Consider the following 17,804-nt stretch of genomic DNA (forward strand, 5'->3'; position numbering starts at 1 on the left):
GGACAAATTTGGAGAATCGAGGAGCGTCCTTGACGAGGTGAGATGACATCAAATCAAGCAGCCATTCCCTGTTTGCCCTACGTAGGTTACCGCCTCGTACTTTGATTTCTAGGAGGGCGTAAGGGAATCGAGAGATTTCACCCGAGCGGATTTCTGAAAATGGAAACTCCATCTCTCTATCATCAATATCTGTCCGATGCCAATTATCGGGATCTCGGCAAGGGCGTTCCAAATCCAGCGAATCCTCCCTGATAAGAGCCAAGTCGGTGTCAAGGGATATCCTAAGTTTATCATCGCCCGGAATCTGGAATGCCGTTCGGGTAAAAGTAGCTCGGAGAACGGGCTCGAGCCTCTGCTCTCGAATAAAGGATTGGATTTCTTCAACATCCCTCCTCAGAGCCTCCGCATTGTCTGAAACGGGAACATCACGGCTTTCCATCCTGTTGATGATTTTTTCCATTTTGTACTCCCCCTTTAAGAACGATTCAATATGCTTCTCCTTAATGCGGACTCTGACTTCCTTGCTGCTATCCCCATCGCTCATGGCTTTTTTCTCCAAGAAAATCTCTGGCCGATCTCTTAATTGGCCAGTCCAGCGAAGACGCAAAGAACTGGCCCCGGGTGTTTTGGCAACCTTTTGGTTATACAGTTCGAACTTAGGGCTATCAAAATATAGAGAGGTAATTGTTGGATCCTTATGGGTCATTTGGAGGTCCTTGGTAGACACACTGGGGTTGTAAACTAACACGGGCAAGCGGCGTAGAATGTACGTTTTCACTTCCAGAACATTGTCCATGTGCACCCAAAATTTATGCGAGGTATATGCATCCTGTCCCAGATGCGTATCCACAGTGGGTCCACCATCGGTAGGTTGTCCAGAGCCGCGTTGTCCCAGATTCTGATGGATGAAGGAGTACATAGTCGACAGACGGTAGAGAAGGGGGGAATAGTCCTCTGAATTAAACGGCAGCTGGGACAATCGCACCTGAAGCAGCGGCCTTACCTTGTAGCGCGTACCTCGTTTCCGATCATGTTTTTTCGCAGCCTTTAGAAATCCAGTGAAATTGATACGGCTGTACTTTTCCAATTCGCTAAGTTCCTTGGTAATCGTGTCTAGATCCTTCATGGCACTCTCAGCCATCTGTCTCCTCTGATCCGCATCCTTCACCTGATGAGAACCATCATCTTTGACAACCAAAGGCTCTAACTTGGCCTCGCAGTCTGAGGTCCGATCCCGCAGCTGCTTATAGGTGTTGACCTGGAAGGCATTGACCTTGTCGAGCTGAACATTGATCAACTCCTGCACAAACGTCTCTTCATCTTGGTCCGTCCATTCGGGGCTTTCATCATCACTCCCATCCTGCGAGTCGTCCCTGGTTTCGTGTTCACGCAACAGCAGCTTCAGCTTTTTGTAGTCAATGTAATGGTCCTTCCAGGGTGGATAGATGGATTTTCTGAGAGTGAGGCCGAAACGCATGGTTGCAGCGCCGAGGTAACGGATGGCGTTGGGATGTGGTTCAAGAGCGTGGAAGAGTGGGTGGCTGAACGAGCTGCTCAAAACAGTTACACAGACAGTCCCCAGCAATTCTATATATATACCGTCACACACACCAGAGACCGAGACAGTTGTTGTCGTTCTCAGGCTGATGTTTTCTATCAAAACTGGGGCTAGATTTCCTGATTGGGCAATGCTGGAGACGGAGGAGGATCAATCCCAGCCAATAAGAGGCCAGTATCTGCGCATTCCCTCTCAAAGTAACCCGGACTATATTTTATCCGTGATGACGTCACATCAGCGAGCCTCATCATGTGACAATAATGTCTTGGCAAAGAGTAAACAAAAACACCATCGAAGCATCGCACTCGTAGTGATTAATTTCCTTGCCATCACATCGACAATTGCAAGGAGGATCTCTTTTAATACGACTTCTGGATGCGCAGCATATCCAACATCTAGAGTTATTACACGAGGAATTTCAATTGCTGTTGTCACTGCGTCTGTTCCTTTTCAGGCTGATGACAATGGTGGTCACTCCCAAATTGTATCCGCGGGCAACAGTCAAGCGCATCGTGAAAGCCCATTCGAAGCGCAATATATCCAAAAACGCAGATATCTTGGTGCGCCTCAATTATAATACCTATGTTTTGCTGCGGATCTGCCGTTGGATGCCCTTAGCTAATGTTGTCGTTGGCATTGATTTACCAGATATTCTTGGACTATATGCTATTCATGCAAGAGTAGGAATTGAACCCCGTCCGCATTGTCCTTCTCGACAGGTATTCGGAATCATTATTGTCGGTCAAGGAAATGACTTTTATTTAACAGACTGATGCGTGAGGCATCTATCCGGGCGAGGAGAGCTGGGGAGAAAGTTATCTCGGCCAGAAGCGTCAGAAAGGTAACCGAGGTGAGTTCTAAATCCCTATCGAGTTTAGATATTCAAGCGTTAAACCTGTCTAACATAACGGTCGCCGTTGGGTTATCAGGGTACCCTGAGGAAATTCAAAGGGTGAATGAACCCGAGGCGTGGTTTCGTAGTTTTCCCGAATCATTACCCTTTGAAATTGGCGAGGGCGAAGAGGGCGATGGCGTTGGGATCTCTAGTTTACGGATGGAGCAACGTGGAATTTTCGTTTCCTTTTACTTTTTAAATGATACCCCGAGCGAAATTGGCGTTTTTGCAGTTTGCAGTCTTCTTATTATGTATTTATATACGGCAGTCATCCTGAAGCCCCTCTATGCCATTTGTAATCGATTTCTTCGCCTCTGCAGCGTACCGCTGTATGGAACGGGTAAAATAGCAGCTTTGAAAGTCAATCTCATACAGCTTTGTTTTGAGCACAGAAATATAACAGAATGAATTAATTGTGTCTACCTACCAAAAAATAAATTATGCATGTCCCGCGTCGGGCAGCACGCTGGCTGACATTGAGCTGACACCGCTGAGCAAATTCTGCCGCATTCTTCCAGTGATCAAAGAGTCAACGCAAACCTCTTTCTTTTTTCTCCACACGCAAGGCACCTACAACCTCTACTCATTCTCTCCCCCCCTAATTCGTTTCGTTATTCCTACTGATCCAAATAATCCTCTACGAGTTGTATCGCGACTCTTTTATTCACATCTTGCGCCTGCGGGAAAACTTTTTCTGTTTTCCTTCCCTGTCACACGACAACGCCGTACCCATCCAGCCATGTCTGCCGCTGTCACCAATCCCCTTCCCCAACCTGATGCTAAGGGAGCAAAGAAGAAGCGCGCCAAGGGCGAGAACTCTTCCACCGTCTCCGGAGCTGTGACAGATCCCCCAAATCCCGCAACCCCTACGACAGAATCTGCTCCAAATGGAGTGGCTGGCGCCCATGAGCCCGGCTTTCTGAAGGATCTGCACAAGTACACTTTTTGGCATCCTACCTCAAAGAAAAACTTTTCGTAACATAGCACTAACTATTACACCTCAATGCAGGAGCCATCGGAATGCTGTCAAGAAATTGGTATGTCGTTTCTGCTTTGCATATATGCTAGCTGCATTGCTAATTCGAATACTACCCTAGAATGCCACTTCCAAAGTTGATAACATCATTGCGGAAAACCCGAACAAGTCTCTCGATGAACTAGTGGCAGAGAAGAAGATCAATGCGGACCAAAAGGCCCAAGTCTTAAAGAAACCTTCCCTGCAAGCGGCCGTATTCCAAATTGAGGAGCAAATAAATCAGTACAAGCAATATGGGCAATATTATGAAGACCGCCTCTCCAGCCAGAAAATCGAAATAGAAAAGGCCCACAAAGATGAGTTGAAAGTCCTTAAAGAAAAGGTTGCTGCAGAGATATTAGAATCTGTTGAAAAAGAATTCGAACAAAGATTGTTGGTGCTCAGCCAATTTTTGCGCGCTGCTGCGGCCATGAGACGCTCTGGAGACGAAACTTCAAGTGATAGCCGAGCTTTTGAAGGCGCGTTGTTCCAGGTCTATGGGGGAACAGAGGAGGCAGTCAGCGCTATGGTTAAACTGATCAACGGCACGGATGACATTGTTCCAAGTGTTGATGCGGAGCCTCTCGACGTCCCATGTGAGTAACCCCGTTGAAGTATCAGTGATTGTATATTGCTATTCTAATTCGACGAGGGAATAGACTCGAGGGTCAAACAAGCTTCTCTAGAATATATCCCCCCCGCTACTGAAGCGTGGACTGAGGAGACTCAGCCATCCGAATCAGCTTCTGCTGCCGGAACCAATGTCGTGACCGATCCTACAATCGCTCATGCCGGTCTAACTGAACTTCAGGACCCTCCTTTAGCTGCTCAACAAGCACCTACGACCAACGGATTCCCAACTTCTGGAACCCCACACCCAGATGAAATTTCTTCTGCCCCAAGCCAATCCGCTGTTAACAACGAAACGGCAAACCCAAGAGCTCAAATGAGGTGGGATAATCAAGGATCAAAAATGTCCGCTTCGACCACCGCTGAGGGATGGGTCGAAATCGAGAAAGCTGATGTAGAAGGTACATCAACAACAACAGCAACACAAGGTGTGCATCCAACACTCCCCACCTCTGGTAGCTGGGCTGAAGATATTCCAGTGCAAACCTCCGTCGCAGATGGAGCTTCTCCAGAGCCAAATGACGGTTTCAAACCGGTCGTCAGCCACCACGCCAGGCAAAATAGTGGACGTGGTAGAGGCTTCCGTGGCCGTGGCGGGCCTCGTGGTGAGGGGTTCCGGGGTCGTGGAGGATTCCGTGGGGATCGCGGCGACTATCGCGGGCGCGGGCGCGGTCGTGGTGGTGAATACCGTGGCCGCGGCGGGCGTGGTGGGTATAATAACGCGCAGGGACCTCCACAACAGTCCCATGCTGCCCAAGCTCCTGCGGAGCACACGGCATAGGTATCTCTCAGGACCCGCCACGAGAGAAGAGGTTTCAATCCCTTCCTCTCTCGGGACCCCGAACAGAACGCTTGATCATCTTTGTACCTCAACCTTTCTCTCCACATGCTCCCTTCTGACGTACATTGCACATTGCGATTTCTCTACCATATAGCCAACTCTCGAACTCCAAGTCCAACCTCTTTTTGCGCTCAATTTGGTTCTAGTATCCATCCCACTATCGCCCCTCGTCATTTCTTCTCTCGCCCTCATCACAAAAAAGGCCAAAGAGAACATACCTCACACACACACCCACATACACTAAAACACCTTACTTAACCCAAATACTTTATTCACAAAGACGACGAAACGAAACTGAAAGACGGACGATGAAATAAAACAAATAAGAAAAAGAACAGGGAAGGAAAGGAAAAAAAGAAGCATCCTCCGCCTTCAAATCTCTGATATTTACCACTCCCCTACCTATCTACGCTTCTAGTATTCTTCAATGGCTTTATCAGCGGCAAAGGGAAATTTAAAAACTAAAACAAATCCACAGCGCTTGCGATTTATTCTCACTGAAATTTTTTCCTTTGATTTTGGTCCCTTTCCAAGCGTGCATTAGGTATTCATGGGTCTTGCCTCTTATTCTTTTCTTTTCTTTTCTTTTCTTTTCTTTTGTGTGTTTTGTTTTGCTTTTACATTTTTCGCCTTCAATTCCCATACCCTCCCGTTCTTATTTTTGTCTTAGAAAAGCAGAGGTGCCCCATGTATCTCCAGCGTTACATGCTAGCGGTTGACTTATCCTCTTTTCGTCGTCTTACCTATATCGTTTTCCCATCTGATCCCATCCTTCACTGTAGTTTTATCCTCTCCTCCTTTTTGTGCTTGAGCTTTTTTTACCTCCCAGAACCTCACGAAAGCAAGAGAGTGTGTTTGTGTTGTGAGACGAATTTAACGACAGGTGCCGCATGGTGATGGGTATTTAAAACCCCTCCGCAAAGTTTTTCCTTTCCCTCATGTTTCCTTTCCCACGAGTGCAAAATGTTGCGAATGGGAGGGTGGGGCGACGGTTTGGTTTTGATTCCTGCCAGTGCTTCTGTTTGTCGCATCTGGAATTTGGAATTTGGCGAATTTGGCATACTACTTACTACCTGGCAGACTTTCCGCCTTCTCTGCTTCCTTCTACATGAGGGAGATTTTGGCGGATTCTATGTCTTCTTTTTTTCGCTTTTGTCGCTGAATTAGTGCAGGCTCGGAGCATTTGGGTTGCAAACCGGGGTTGATATTGGTTGTTATAGTAAGAAGATGATAATGCGAGTTTGACTCGGGGTCTTTCACGAGTTCCATACGCCGTAAAGCATTGCAAAAAACAGGCTCTTATTTACTCCGTGCAACCTGCGCCATTGTGATATGTATACGGAGTAGTTATACTCAAACTACGAGTAATGTAGCATGGTGAAACCAATTAGGGCTGTCTACCACCACGTGCCTGCTCCAGTCCGCTGACGACATCCAAAACTCAAGCTCCGTGTTGCTTCTTCCGACAACATCCCTGCTTCTGCTGCTGATTCACTTCCTACAAGCTGCATCTTCTCCTTTTCTCTTTTCTCCAGCCGTTCTAGGCGTCATTCTTTAGGAGCTCATCAATTATCTGTATCTTTTTACTTTTTAACCTTTTTTTTGTAGGATGCCCTGAAATCCTTCCTCTGATTCCTTCCGCTTGTCCTTGGTTGTGGTGGGATTATTTCCAACTATGGGGACAACCACCGTCAGCCCATCACGGCGCAAACAGATCCTTAAAGTCCTCTTTATATCCCTCCTCCTTGACTTGGTACGTGGATTTCCAAATCTTTCCTTAGGATCCTTCACCTCAGTCAGCTGCAAAAGCAGACCTTAACACCGAAGACTTCTTCTCCAGGTCTCCTTCACTTTCATCCTCCCCCTCTTCCCCTCCCTCCTAACCTTCTACTTGAACCGCGACCCTTCACCAACCTCCCTTCTCCACCGTATCCTGCATTACCTAAATGCATACAAAAATTCCTTTGCCCGCCCCATCGACTCGCGCTACGACATCGTCCTCCTCGGCGGAGCCTTGGGTTCTCTCTTCTCCCTCCTCCAAGCCATTGCGGCCCCCTTCATCGGCCGCCTATCTGACAACCATGGCCGACGCACCGCCCTCCTCTGCTCTATGGCGGGTAACATCGCCAGTGTCGCGCTGTGGGTAGCTGCGACGGACTTCCGGACGTTTCTGGGTAGTCGGATTATCGGAGGTCTTAGTGAAGGGAATGTGCAGATTGCGAATGCTATTGCGACGGATATCAGCGACGAGGGACAGAGGGGCGCGACAATGGCACTTGTGGGCGTGTGTTTTAGTGTTGCATTTACGTTTGGGCCGGCGATGGGAGCCGCGTTGGCGGGGATTACCACCGTGACAGAAAATCCGTTCGCAACCGCGGCGGGCTGTTCGTTACTCCTTATTGTAGTGGAGACGGTCTATCTATACTTCTATCTGCCGGAAACGCATCCGCGATTTGCGAAAATTCGGAAGGATGTGCATTCTTCTACCTCTACTCCCGCTGTTGCGACTTCTGTTGGTGACAAATTGGACAAGAATAATCTAAAAGCGGAGCAGAAACCATCCACTACTATCAAAGTCACGGCAACGCCAAAAAACTACACCAACCCCCCAATCCTCCTAAACCTAACCCACTTCCTCTTCCTCCTCCCTTTCTCCGGCCTTGAATTCTCACTCCCTTTCTTAACTACCACTCTCTACGCATCCACGAACTCTTCGGTTTCCCCTTCTGCCCAAAATGGTCGTCTCCTCTCCGTCATGGGCCTCCTCGCCTCCCTCCTCCAGGGCACGTTAGTTCGCCGCCTCCCCCCGCTACTAACCGTCCGCATTGGCGTCACTGCCTGCGCTCTCTCTTTCTTCATCTTATCGCGTGTCTCTACCGTATCAGGTCTATACGGCGCCGGGTGCCTGCTGGCAGTCACCAGTGCCACAGTGGTCACGGGCTTGAATAGTCTGGGAAGCCTAGAGGCTAGCGAGGGTGAGCGGGGAGTGTTTTTGGGCAGGCTGAGGAGTTGGGGCCAGGCAGGGAGGGCGTCAGGCCCGGTTGTCTTTTGTACGTTGTTTTGGTGGGCAGGGAGGGAGGTAGCATATATGGTTGGCGGAGTAGGGATGTTGGGCGTTTGTGCACTTGTTTTTGGGTGTTTGAGAACACCCGTCACCTCAAAAATATGAGATGAACCAGTTTGCGGGCATATTTTTGATATATATTTTTGGCAAGGGAAGGAAAAAGGATATATACACTTCTCTCTTGGTTTGGGATTTTGCGTTCGTTGCATATGAGGTGTCGAAGGTGCTTAAAGCCTGATAAAAATGGAGGGAGGCCCTCATGTTCATGTCACATTTTGTATTTCTTTTTGACTTTCTCGGGCTTGTGAATTCATTCTGTTCACCTTTGGTTTGGCTTGAAAATACTGAAAAAGGACACATACACTGCATTGATTATACCTCACGGGTTTGTTTTAATAGTTGACTGTTATGGGGATAATGGGCAGCGGGATAAAATAGGCAATAGGAAAAGGGGGGATCCAAACATGGTACCAATATAGCCTTTCCTAGTTTTAGCTTATCTACAGCTACTTAGGCAACTGTGTCGGTTTTTTATGAACATGAAATTGATTCATCATGGCTAGACTTTTTGACTCGGGCCCCCTTTTCTACGATTCTTGCGATTGCCTGATGAAAAGCAGACCCGTCTTTTTTTGATTTTTTTTTTTAATCGGTTCTCTTCGATGCTTGTTAAACCGTTTGGCGTCCCAAAGTCCAAAGCTATATGAGGCAATCATGAAGCATAGTGCTTGACTCCATTGATGTTCACTCGTCATTTTTGGATCCTATACCGGCCGTGCCGCACTTCTCTTCAAATACCGGCCATAGGCAGCACCTTGCACACGGGTTCTAGGATTGCTACATATATCGAGATTCTGAGAGATTGTTCGGTTCTATGAAAAAAACTGGTCCATATCACCACCCGTCGCACAGGGACAATTCTTCCACGGCAAAGGACATGACAGGTTGGAGGTACATGTGGGAAATGTAGATGTATAAGGTAAATCATGGCATTGGGTTTGGTTTGTTATTTTATAGACTATGTTTCCTACAACCTTTATAAAGTATATTGTAGGTAGAATGATACTTGATCCTGTTCGCCGATGTAGCTTAGCGATGGATGCCTTGTGTGTATCAATTCGGCGGAATCTCAAGGGTCCAACCTGGGGAGAGGAGTTCAAAATAGAATCACAACTAATTGTTGTTAAAGGGGAGATTGTGGCTATTGATACATGCTGGACAGGAGTCATTAGACATACTGAACATATGTAAAATTGGAAAAAGGAAAGAAACAGGGAAAGAAAATTAATGTACAGTGGAGAGGTATCCTAAGTGGATAGGGATAACAATATTGGGGGCCATGGTTTGCAGGCTATGAACCAAAAAATGACCCGCTCCTTGCTATATGAAGCCCCCCAAAAAGTAAACGGGGAAACGAAGAAAACAAGGAAAGGAAAGGAAATTGAAAAAAACAAACCTCTCCACATGCATCCAGTCCGGATCTCATATACGCATTACGCGGGATTGGTACTGATAGTGATGGGAAAGGTAATCGCAGGGAACGTGATTAAAGCATAATAATTGGAACAAAGGAAGAAAGTCACCCAGTAATAACGCCACGCGAGAGTTGAATGGAAAATTAAGAAAATCCCCCAAGGACGGCTATTCAGATTGCTTAAAAAACAAAATGGAAAAAAATATTTACCTTGCACGAGCCAAGGTAATGAAATGTTTTTTGAAAATTGTGGTTCGGTAATTCATCATAGAGGTAGAGAAAACACATACTGAGGGTTCAGTATAAACTAGTATCATCCCGATTTAACTTTCAAGATTTGTTTTTGAACAGCATTTTGTCATCCCGCGAAAGATCTAGACCGACAGCGAGTGCGGGTGTTGCGCCAGCATCGCCTCTGGATCCGGGCCATTTGGCCTTCCCAAGCAGCCAGTCCGTCAGTGTGACAACCCTCGCCGTTCTGTCCCATCCATTGCTTTCATCGGCATGTTCAATGGTATGACTGGCGATACGGCCCTCGTCATCAAACAAGAAGATGAACAGCCCGCTAAACTGTTCCTCTTGACCTAGTTTAAAAATCGGTGCGTCTCCGCCTAACAGCTTGCTGAGACCACGATTTGTTCCATTCGATGAGGAGGACAGCGCTGATTGCGTTTCACTACTAGTTCTCATATCTTTGTTGGTTGTGGAAGAGTTATTCGTCGTAGCTTCTCCATTGGTGAACGGTGGAGATTCTTTAGGACTCGATTTTCCAAAGTAGCCGGGAGAATCTGTCTTGCCTCCTTCAGTTCGCCAGCGAACTACTAGCTTCTCATCACCGTATTTGTGCTCTTCATCGTATTCCGCAATGGATGGGGAATTCACCATTCGTTCGCTTATGATATCTAGCCGGACGTTGCCGACTATTGGGACACTTCCCCAGGCTACTGGGGCAGTCCACAAAGCAGCGCGATAGGGTACTCTGCCCTTTACCATGGGGAGGTGAGGGTGTGTCGAAGGGAATAGATGTAGCGATATATTCGGAGAAAGGATCTCTTGTGGTAGAGGATTGACAAGGATGCCTGGAAGATGGGAGGAGAGGATGCGAAGAGCTGTGGAAAGAGGATTTGATACCAGCTGGTTAGCACACGACCTAGGCGAGAAATTTTTCGAGAAGAGCAAATACGTGTCGCGAGAGGTATTGACAAATATTGAAATAAGCTATCATACTTTTTCCCAGCTTCAATATCCGTTCATCTAACGGTTTATACTCTCCGTTATCATTGCCATTACCCAACCCCATACTCCATCTCTGAGGCCTGTTGGCAGAGAAGTAAACCGGCGTGAGCCGCACGAGGTCTAACTCTGAGTCATCGCGGCGGATATGAGCTAGATATCTACGGGGAACGTCTTTATCGGCATGGCGAAAGTCACAGAGATGCACCGTCGGAGGACGTAGCGGGGTGACCTGGGCCGCATGTGGGGACCGGGACTGGGCGTGGAAGATGCTGGTTTGGCGGAGATGACGAGGGAAGCAGACCTTCGCCATGGTTCGTTATTCTTGAGTTTAAGGAGGCATGAGGCTCACTGCGAAAGGGTAACGATGTGTTTTACAAAAGTCAAAGAGTGCATGATACCTAAAATTCACTGTATCATGTATTATATAGGATGGTCTTGAGATCTTTCTTTGGCGTATTTGAGGCCTGGGACACAGTTACCAATTGCGGTTAGTGGCAGTTTTAGGCCATGACGTTGCAGGACACTAGCCCTTTTTGGGTTGGAGGACGTTGCTTATTCCAACCATTGTTCTCCAGAGATTTATTTCTATTCTCCATGAGAACCCCTCAGGACACCTGCGTTATGGTTCAACAGATGTGCCGCCCCAGCCAAACTCCCCGCCTGACAATGTCTTCAACTCAGATTGGTCCGCGAGGGACCTTAACGCCAGAATTGGGCGGTGAAGCCCAGTTCCGCTTCATTGAATAAGTAAAATACGATAAAGATAGTGTGGTATTTCACCGGCGCCGGAACTCCCGCCTATTCTACACCCGTCTTTTCACAAAGTCAAACTAGAGTCAAGCTCAACAGGGTCTTCTTTCCCCGCTGACTCGAAACTTCCAGCATAGAACCGTGGCGAATCACGAGCAAATCGAATGATGGCTCACTGCTTCATTCTACGCGCTTCCTGTCTATATAATGCTCGCTGATATCCGCAGATGCTAGGAGATCAGCGATTAGCTTTGAATATAAGAGATTGCTACCTTAGCCTCTATATACCAATGAAAGCCGACGTTTTTCACACGAGCATTATGTTTGATCCCAACGCGGTGGTAAATCCGCATTCGGGGAATAATATTGACACCGAGCCAGAGTGTTAGGCACCGGGAAACATGATGAGGGGTATCTGGAACTTCGTCAGCAAGACTCAACTTGCGAGAAACCCATTATTTCAGCTTAGGACCATGACCCATCGAGATTTTGGGAAGCCCCACGAGCAGGAGCTCCGCACGCTCCTGTCAAACATGAGGCGTGATCTGCAACAGGCAGAAGAAGAAAAACGACAGGTGGAAGAAAAAACACGACAGTTGAAAATACAGATGCTGCCAACTTCCCTTCCTGAGTTTTTAGATGCCTGTCACGTTCATTTATCTGTGAGTTTCTCCTCACGTATCAACCACCAGACCGGAACCAAAGGAGTGCCTGAAAATGCTATATCCAAGCTGCGCCCCGATAAAATCCGAGAATGGACCACCTTCCCTCAGGAGCAGTCACTTGTATGGAAGGACCTTTTTGCCACCAACTTTATTTCAGAAGGGCATTTCACATCCTTTAACACACTAAGAGAATCGGGCGATGAGTTACGGCAGAGGTCACTGGGCTCCGAGATAGACCTAGTCTTTTATCAGCGCTATGCCGTTGAAGATCGTGTATCCGCTGTTATTCGACAACTATATTCCAATCAAAGCCTCCGAAATATATTCAACCTCAAGGGTGAAATATGGTTTGAAAACCACGGAAACAGTCTAAGTACCGAATACATATACTCTGGGCCGGGCGTCAGGTCTCCACAACAGCCACCGGCGTGCAGGCAGCGGGAGGGGGTCGGTAGGGATGGGAATGCTCGCCATTTAACTCCAACTGTGCGATCAATATCGTGTCGCCCTCGTGCCGATCAGTTTTGTGTGTACAATACGGGACCCGGTGAAAAAATACCGGCTTACATTGTCGAGTACAAGGCACCACACATATTTACCAAGGGTGTTATAGAGGCAGGGCTTATGGATATGGATGTTGACAAAGTGATTATGTACACAAGGGCAGGCCATGGGGTGAAGGAAGCCCGCAGGACAGTTGCCGCATGTATATCGCAGACATTTTCATACATGATTCAAGCCGGCCTGGAGTATGGCTATCTATGCACTGGAGAAACGTTTATATTTCTCCGTGTGGATCCTGATGACCCTACCACTGTCTACTATTATCTCTCTGTCCCGAACGATGATGTTGGAGAAACTACCGGCTGGGTCAGCGGTACTAACTGCGAAAATAGATTACATCTGACGGCAATAGGCCAGGTGATGACTTTCACACTTCGCGCATTGAGAACTCCTCCCCGTGACCAGGCCTGGCGTAACCATGCTGAAATGGTGCTCAAAAAATGGAAAGTGAAGCATAACGATTTTGTGTCTGATTCGGAAAATAGCAGCGGCAAGAAACTGTCGGAATACAAGCGGAATCGACCGAGCAGAAATGAATATATACGCATGTCACCAATCAAGACATGGTCAAAGGGTCCTGTCGCCAACGACTCGTGTCGTATCACCGAGAAGACATCAACAAACTGGGAGATTAGTAAAAATGGCAGCAGTGTGAATGGCGTATATGATTCTGACAGTCCAAGCACGAGGCTTCCTGTTCGTCCATCGAATATCATGGTCGTTGTACCCCCTCCGAAATCAGCTCAAGGGGGTGGCAATACACAAACGAGTGTGCAGAGGGAATATTGCACGCAGAAATGTCTTCTAGGTTTGGTAAATGGTGACCTTCTTGACAGAAACTGCCCGAATGTGGCTAGCCACGGGGGTGGTAAACGGCATGATATTGACCACCACGAATTGTTAAGATTGGCTCGTTCGCAGATCCTGAGAAATGACGGGGGTCCTTTCGGCTGCGAATCTATGCATAAACATGGAATATCTGCAACTTCGTTCGACTTTACTCTCTTCTCACACGGCTATCGCTGTGTAGCCAAAGGAACGCCTGTTGAATTCGGGTATTCCGCATACGAAGAACATGTATACCAACGTTTACATTCCATTCAAGGAACACGAATACCCGTTTGCCTGGGAAGTGTGGATGTATCCTGCCGCCCCTTGTTTTACGATGGTATTGCGAGAATTGGTTATCTACTGCTCCTCAGCCATGCAGGGACACCCACCAAGTTCCATGACGGCCCAGATATACGTCCAAGCTTTCACAAGGCTGTTTCTGATATTCATCGTCTAGGGGTTCGACATGATGATTTGCATGACGGTAACGTATTTTGGAACGCAGAGAATAAAGGGGCGATGGTTATAGATTTTGAGCGAGCAAAAATGTTATCCAAACGGGGTTCCACGAAGGAGACAGCTTCCAAGAAGAAGAAACCAGACGTCGCTGCAGCTTGATTCGGCTAGTTTAGCATTTTTCCGAACCGACTTTGCACACCGAGCATATTTCCGGCGTTTTCATGGTTATTCTTAGACTGGCTGTGTGACCATGCATGGGACTAGGACCAAATTTTTCCTCAGTCCCATTCTCAAATATCTTAGTCCTGGTCCCATATAGTGTTTATTAAATTAGTCACTTTACACTGTTTATATTATAAATCTAGTCCCAGGTCATGTTTTCCTTATAAATTAACAATTCCAGTCCCATTTGGTCCCATTTTACAAAATGGGATCAAATGGGACCATGATTTACCCTATATAGATTGGCAGTGGTAGGTAGGTTGGCAGCAGTGATAGGTTGGCAGCAATAGGGGATTTAATATCAAGCCATTGAGCATTGAGCATTGACAGCTAGTAAGATAGGGGTAATATCTCCACCAATCATATCATCAGATTGATATCTAGATATGTATTATATAATCATCAGAACAGGACCAAATCTCAGTCAAAATCATAATCAGTCCCAGATCATGTTCTTATTTTTGATAGTCAGTCACTTTACATGAAATATCAAGATTTATTAGTCCCATTTCACTCATGTTTTAATAATTCTAGTCAATTTACACTCCCATTCTGGTTCTGATCCCACTGAAAATCATGCCAAGAAATGGACTAGAACCAAACCAAATCAAACCAAATGTGTAATTCATGGTCCCAGCAGCCACTCTAGTTATTCTATATATACTCCTTTTTCAGAGAGCCAAAACAGTAGATTTACAAGCTATCCCCTCATCTGGCCGCGAGGACACAATTAGTGCAATACAATTAGTGTAACAACTAAGCTGTTAGTTCTGATGTACCAACCAATAATTCTTCATACTAAATTCTATGTAATCTGATTTGTTGATACTGCTTCACTATTTTAGTAATCTGCTATCTTTTTATCTTGATTCATTCATATTCATGATCTTCTTATCACTCTGATCACTCTGCTTTGAGAAAGAAATATGACTTCTATAGATAATCTTCAATTTCTTAATGCTTCTTTTAATCAGATTGACTAATTTTTTGTATTAGATAGTACAAAAATAGATGCAAAGTGAAAGCAATCTGTCAGTGTATAGATAGATGATGGGTTGAGTGGCCACACCACCACACCCACAGATACTATGAGCACAACCATTTAACAAATGATTATGTTAGCTTTTTGGATAATCTAATGGTTATAGTGCTATCTTATTGCAAAGATATAGTTGTGCAGCATGTAGTAATATTACTCTCTGCTTGAAGAGAGGATATTAAAAGAAGTTCCATTCTGATCATATTAATTAGGACTAGTTAGTTGACTAGATCAAATAGATTACATAAATTACACTAAAACACATCAATACAGCTGATCTCTCATATGGCCCAGTAACCTTCATATATTTAATACACTAATGTACACACTAAAAAATACACTAATTGTGTCCTCGCGGCCAGACGAGGGGATACGGCGGCGTGGTTGCATTACCTATCGACGTATATGAAGAGGAGGAGAGTGCAAAAGATCGAAGTCTTAATCTTGTACTAGCCATACAGCCTCTGAGCCTCAGCCTGCTTGCCGTAACTTACCTTCTCCTAAGTCACGTTAGAGAATCATCGGATAGAGGCTTGCGGAACCTCACCTTCCTCTAAACCTCCCGATTCCCCCCATCTCCTCCAAAGACGGCATCCAGGACACCCCTAATTTCACTCAGGCGGCTGCTTTTTCCCCAGTCCAGAATATTCCGGATAAGTTTGCGGAACTTTAAATAATGATCAGGCGACTGCAGCAAAAAGCTCTCCACCTTGGCCATGGTATACTCGTTATTCTCCTTCCATGCGACGAAGAGCCGGGCTTCAATGCCGTTCATGGTGACGGAGAATGCGGCACTGTTAATAGGCTGGACTCTATGGTACTTGCTCTCCTCCAGACGATCGATGCGGACGACGGTTGTTTCGCGCGAAATACCGATGGGTGGCTGCACGGTGGCCGCGGATGGGCCCCGTGCGTTACTGGCAGTGTGCGGTGTCGAAGCTGACCGGGGTAGTTTGTGGTGAGGCATTCAGAGCTTCGACCATGTTAATGCAGGATGCGGACCCGGTGATACATTGGTTTGTCCCTTCCCATAGGCTTCCATCTTCACCTTTGAACTCGACGTCGAAGAACGGGTATAGCAAATCTTGGGAATTGGCGACGGATTCAGTACCCGTTGCAAGCAGGTAGGCTGTGTGCTGGAAAAATGCCACATCACGATTATAGCCGTAAAGAATGCCAGGAACTGGAACGGCAAGGTTGTATTCGGATGTAGCAACTTTGGGAATCGTATGAGAAGCCATAGGGTGTCTTCTGGTGTATCGTAGGCTCTCACTTGGGTCCAGAGCCGGGAAATTTTTGGAAACGAAGTATCCTTCCACCTCCGCCTGACCAGACCCCTCCCATTCCAGCAGAGCCAAAACAGCGTCCTGCTTGATGGAATCCAGCGATGGTTCTGGAGAGGTACGGTCCTGGCATATCTCATTAATGAGCCGGATTATATATTCTGGCATTTCCTCGTGTGGTTTGCGTAGCCGCATATTATGCGAAGCCAAGTTCAGTGACCGGTACGATCGATCCTTTACGAGCTGGGTAGCGGATCTACCAGACGCGAATGACTGCGGACACGACCCAGATGGCACATTGCTGAGAGACAGTGCGTTTGAGTCAACAGACTCGAGCCACTCGGAAACAAATGTATATGCGGACTCAGTAGGGCTCTTACTCGCACGATTAACGATGTCTTCGATGATCTTTGATCGGAAAGCCGTTTCCGTTAGTCGCTGGCCTGTGAGTGTTTTTCATTACTTCATACCTCTAAGGAGCCTCCAGCATCTTCTTCCTCTCCAGGTTTAGGAGGTGATATGGCTCCTCGAGCCAACTGGGATTCTTTCGTAGGAAGTTGATTGCTCTCCAAGGCATGTTGCATTGCGTGGTTCTTGCCAAAACATGGTCGTTTCGGTGATGAGTTGTTGCAGGGACAGTTGTGATCCTGGGTTTAAGGCCTTGTGCACAGCGCGCTGCGCTTTTGATGCCAGGAACCTACGCGGATAGAGCCACATAAGGCTATAGGCGTAGCCATATCGGAAGCAACCGAAGAAGCGAGTAAGATATGAACGTAGTAGAACGCAGAATATTGGGGCCAGCTTCTGGTAGGTGATGTCATGCAATCCGAGCATCATCGAGCCAACTCTATTAGTCAGGCATCGAGCCCTACCCCTATTTAATGTGGGATGGTTAATCTTCTCATTGTGCGATCGCTAGCTAACTATATAGGGGTAATCACGTGCGGTGGAGGGCCACCTGGGCAACTAGTGCCCAACACCCCCCACGCGCCAACATGCATGATGTGTTCCTATGAATATTCCATGCTAGCTATCTTAACCTAGATCATCCCAAAAACATGCTACATACAGAAATTTAATCATTCTCACTGTTGTCAGTGAAAAGTTCTAGTAATTTAATGAAATATCTAAATATTACTGTGCTCAGAGATTTGATTAATCTATCTGCTACTATATTCTCAGTGGAAATATAATTAATTGAAATAACATCTTTATTCAGTTGTGTGTGAGAATAGTGAAAGCAAGTGTCAATATACTTGTTGTGTGCTGTGATTACAG

The 17,804-nt window shown here is 46.6% G+C and overlaps 7 protein-coding genes across 7 annotated transcripts in view; 4 read left to right on the top strand and 3 right to left on the bottom strand.

Moving 5' to 3' along the window:
- The window catches only part of HCBG_07907 (SPX domain-containing protein), a gene marked incomplete at both ends in the record, with an annotated part of 3,149 nt that extends 1,515 nt beyond the window's left edge, over nt 1–1,634 (bottom strand). The window contains one exon of the mRNA XM_045434956.1: nt 82–1,634. Within this exon, the coding sequence (XP_045284262.1) occupies nt 82–1,477 (1,396 nt within the window). The remainder of the gene's footprint in view (nt 1–81) is intronic.
- A 260-nt stretch (nt 1,635–1,894) lies between these two features.
- HCBG_07908 (uncharacterized protein) lies at nt 1,895–2,799 on the top strand (the record flags this gene model as incomplete). Its single annotated transcript, XM_045434957.1, has 4 exons — nt 1,895–2,118; nt 2,207–2,238; nt 2,327–2,408; nt 2,488–2,799. The coding sequence occupies 4 exons, from the start codon at nt 2,023–2,025 to the stop codon at nt 2,512–2,514; spliced, it is 237 nt and encodes a 78-aa protein (XP_045284263.1).
- Nucleotides 2,800–3,192: 393 nt separating this feature from the next.
- Nucleotides 3,193–4,879, top strand: HCBG_07909 (uncharacterized protein; the record flags this gene model as incomplete). The annotated part of the gene is made up of 4 exons (XM_045434958.1): nt 3,193–3,389; nt 3,463–3,490; nt 3,551–4,064; nt 4,128–4,879. The coding sequence occupies 4 exons, from the start codon at nt 3,193–3,195 to the stop codon at nt 4,877–4,879; spliced, it is 1,491 nt and encodes a 496-aa protein (XP_045284264.1).
- Nucleotides 4,880–6,425: 1,546 nt separating this feature from the next.
- On the top strand, nt 6,426–8,564 carry HCBG_07910 (uncharacterized protein; the record flags this gene model as incomplete). Its single annotated transcript, XM_045434959.1, has 2 exons — nt 6,426–6,692; nt 6,780–8,564. 2 exons carry the CDS (start codon nt 6,615–6,617, stop codon nt 8,106–8,108), a joined length of 1,407 nt encoding a protein of 468 aa, XP_045284265.1.
- Nucleotides 8,565–9,807: 1,243 nt separating this feature from the next.
- HCBG_07911 (uncharacterized protein) lies at nt 9,808–11,023 on the bottom strand (the record flags this gene model as incomplete). The annotated part of the gene is made up of 2 exons (XM_045434960.1): nt 9,808–10,586; nt 10,705–11,023. The coding sequence occupies 2 exons, from the start codon at nt 11,021–11,023 to the stop codon at nt 9,808–9,810; spliced, it is 1,098 nt and encodes a 365-aa protein (XP_045284266.1).
- Nucleotides 11,024–11,867: 844 nt separating this feature from the next.
- Nucleotides 11,868–14,141, top strand: HCBG_07912 (uncharacterized protein; the record flags this gene model as incomplete). Its single annotated transcript, XM_045434961.1, has 1 exon — nt 11,868–14,141. The coding sequence occupies one exon, from the start codon at nt 11,868–11,870 to the stop codon at nt 14,139–14,141; it is 2,274 nt and encodes a 757-aa protein (XP_045284267.1).
- Nucleotides 14,142–15,796: 1,655 nt separating this feature from the next.
- Nucleotides 15,797–17,110, bottom strand: HCBG_07913 (uncharacterized protein; the record flags this gene model as incomplete). The annotated part of the gene is made up of 3 exons (XM_045434962.1): nt 15,797–16,182; nt 16,292–16,934; nt 16,997–17,110. The coding sequence occupies 3 exons, from the start codon at nt 17,108–17,110 to the stop codon at nt 15,797–15,799; spliced, it is 1,143 nt and encodes a 380-aa protein (XP_045284268.1).
- Between the last annotated feature and the right edge of the window lie 694 nt (nt 17,111–17,804).

This window comes from Histoplasma capsulatum (genome assembly GCF_000150115.1).
Source record: "Histoplasma capsulatum G186AR genomic scaffold supercont2.14, whole genome shotgun sequence".
NCBI lineage: Eukaryota > Fungi > Ascomycota > Eurotiomycetes > Onygenales > Ajellomycetaceae > Histoplasma > Histoplasma capsulatum.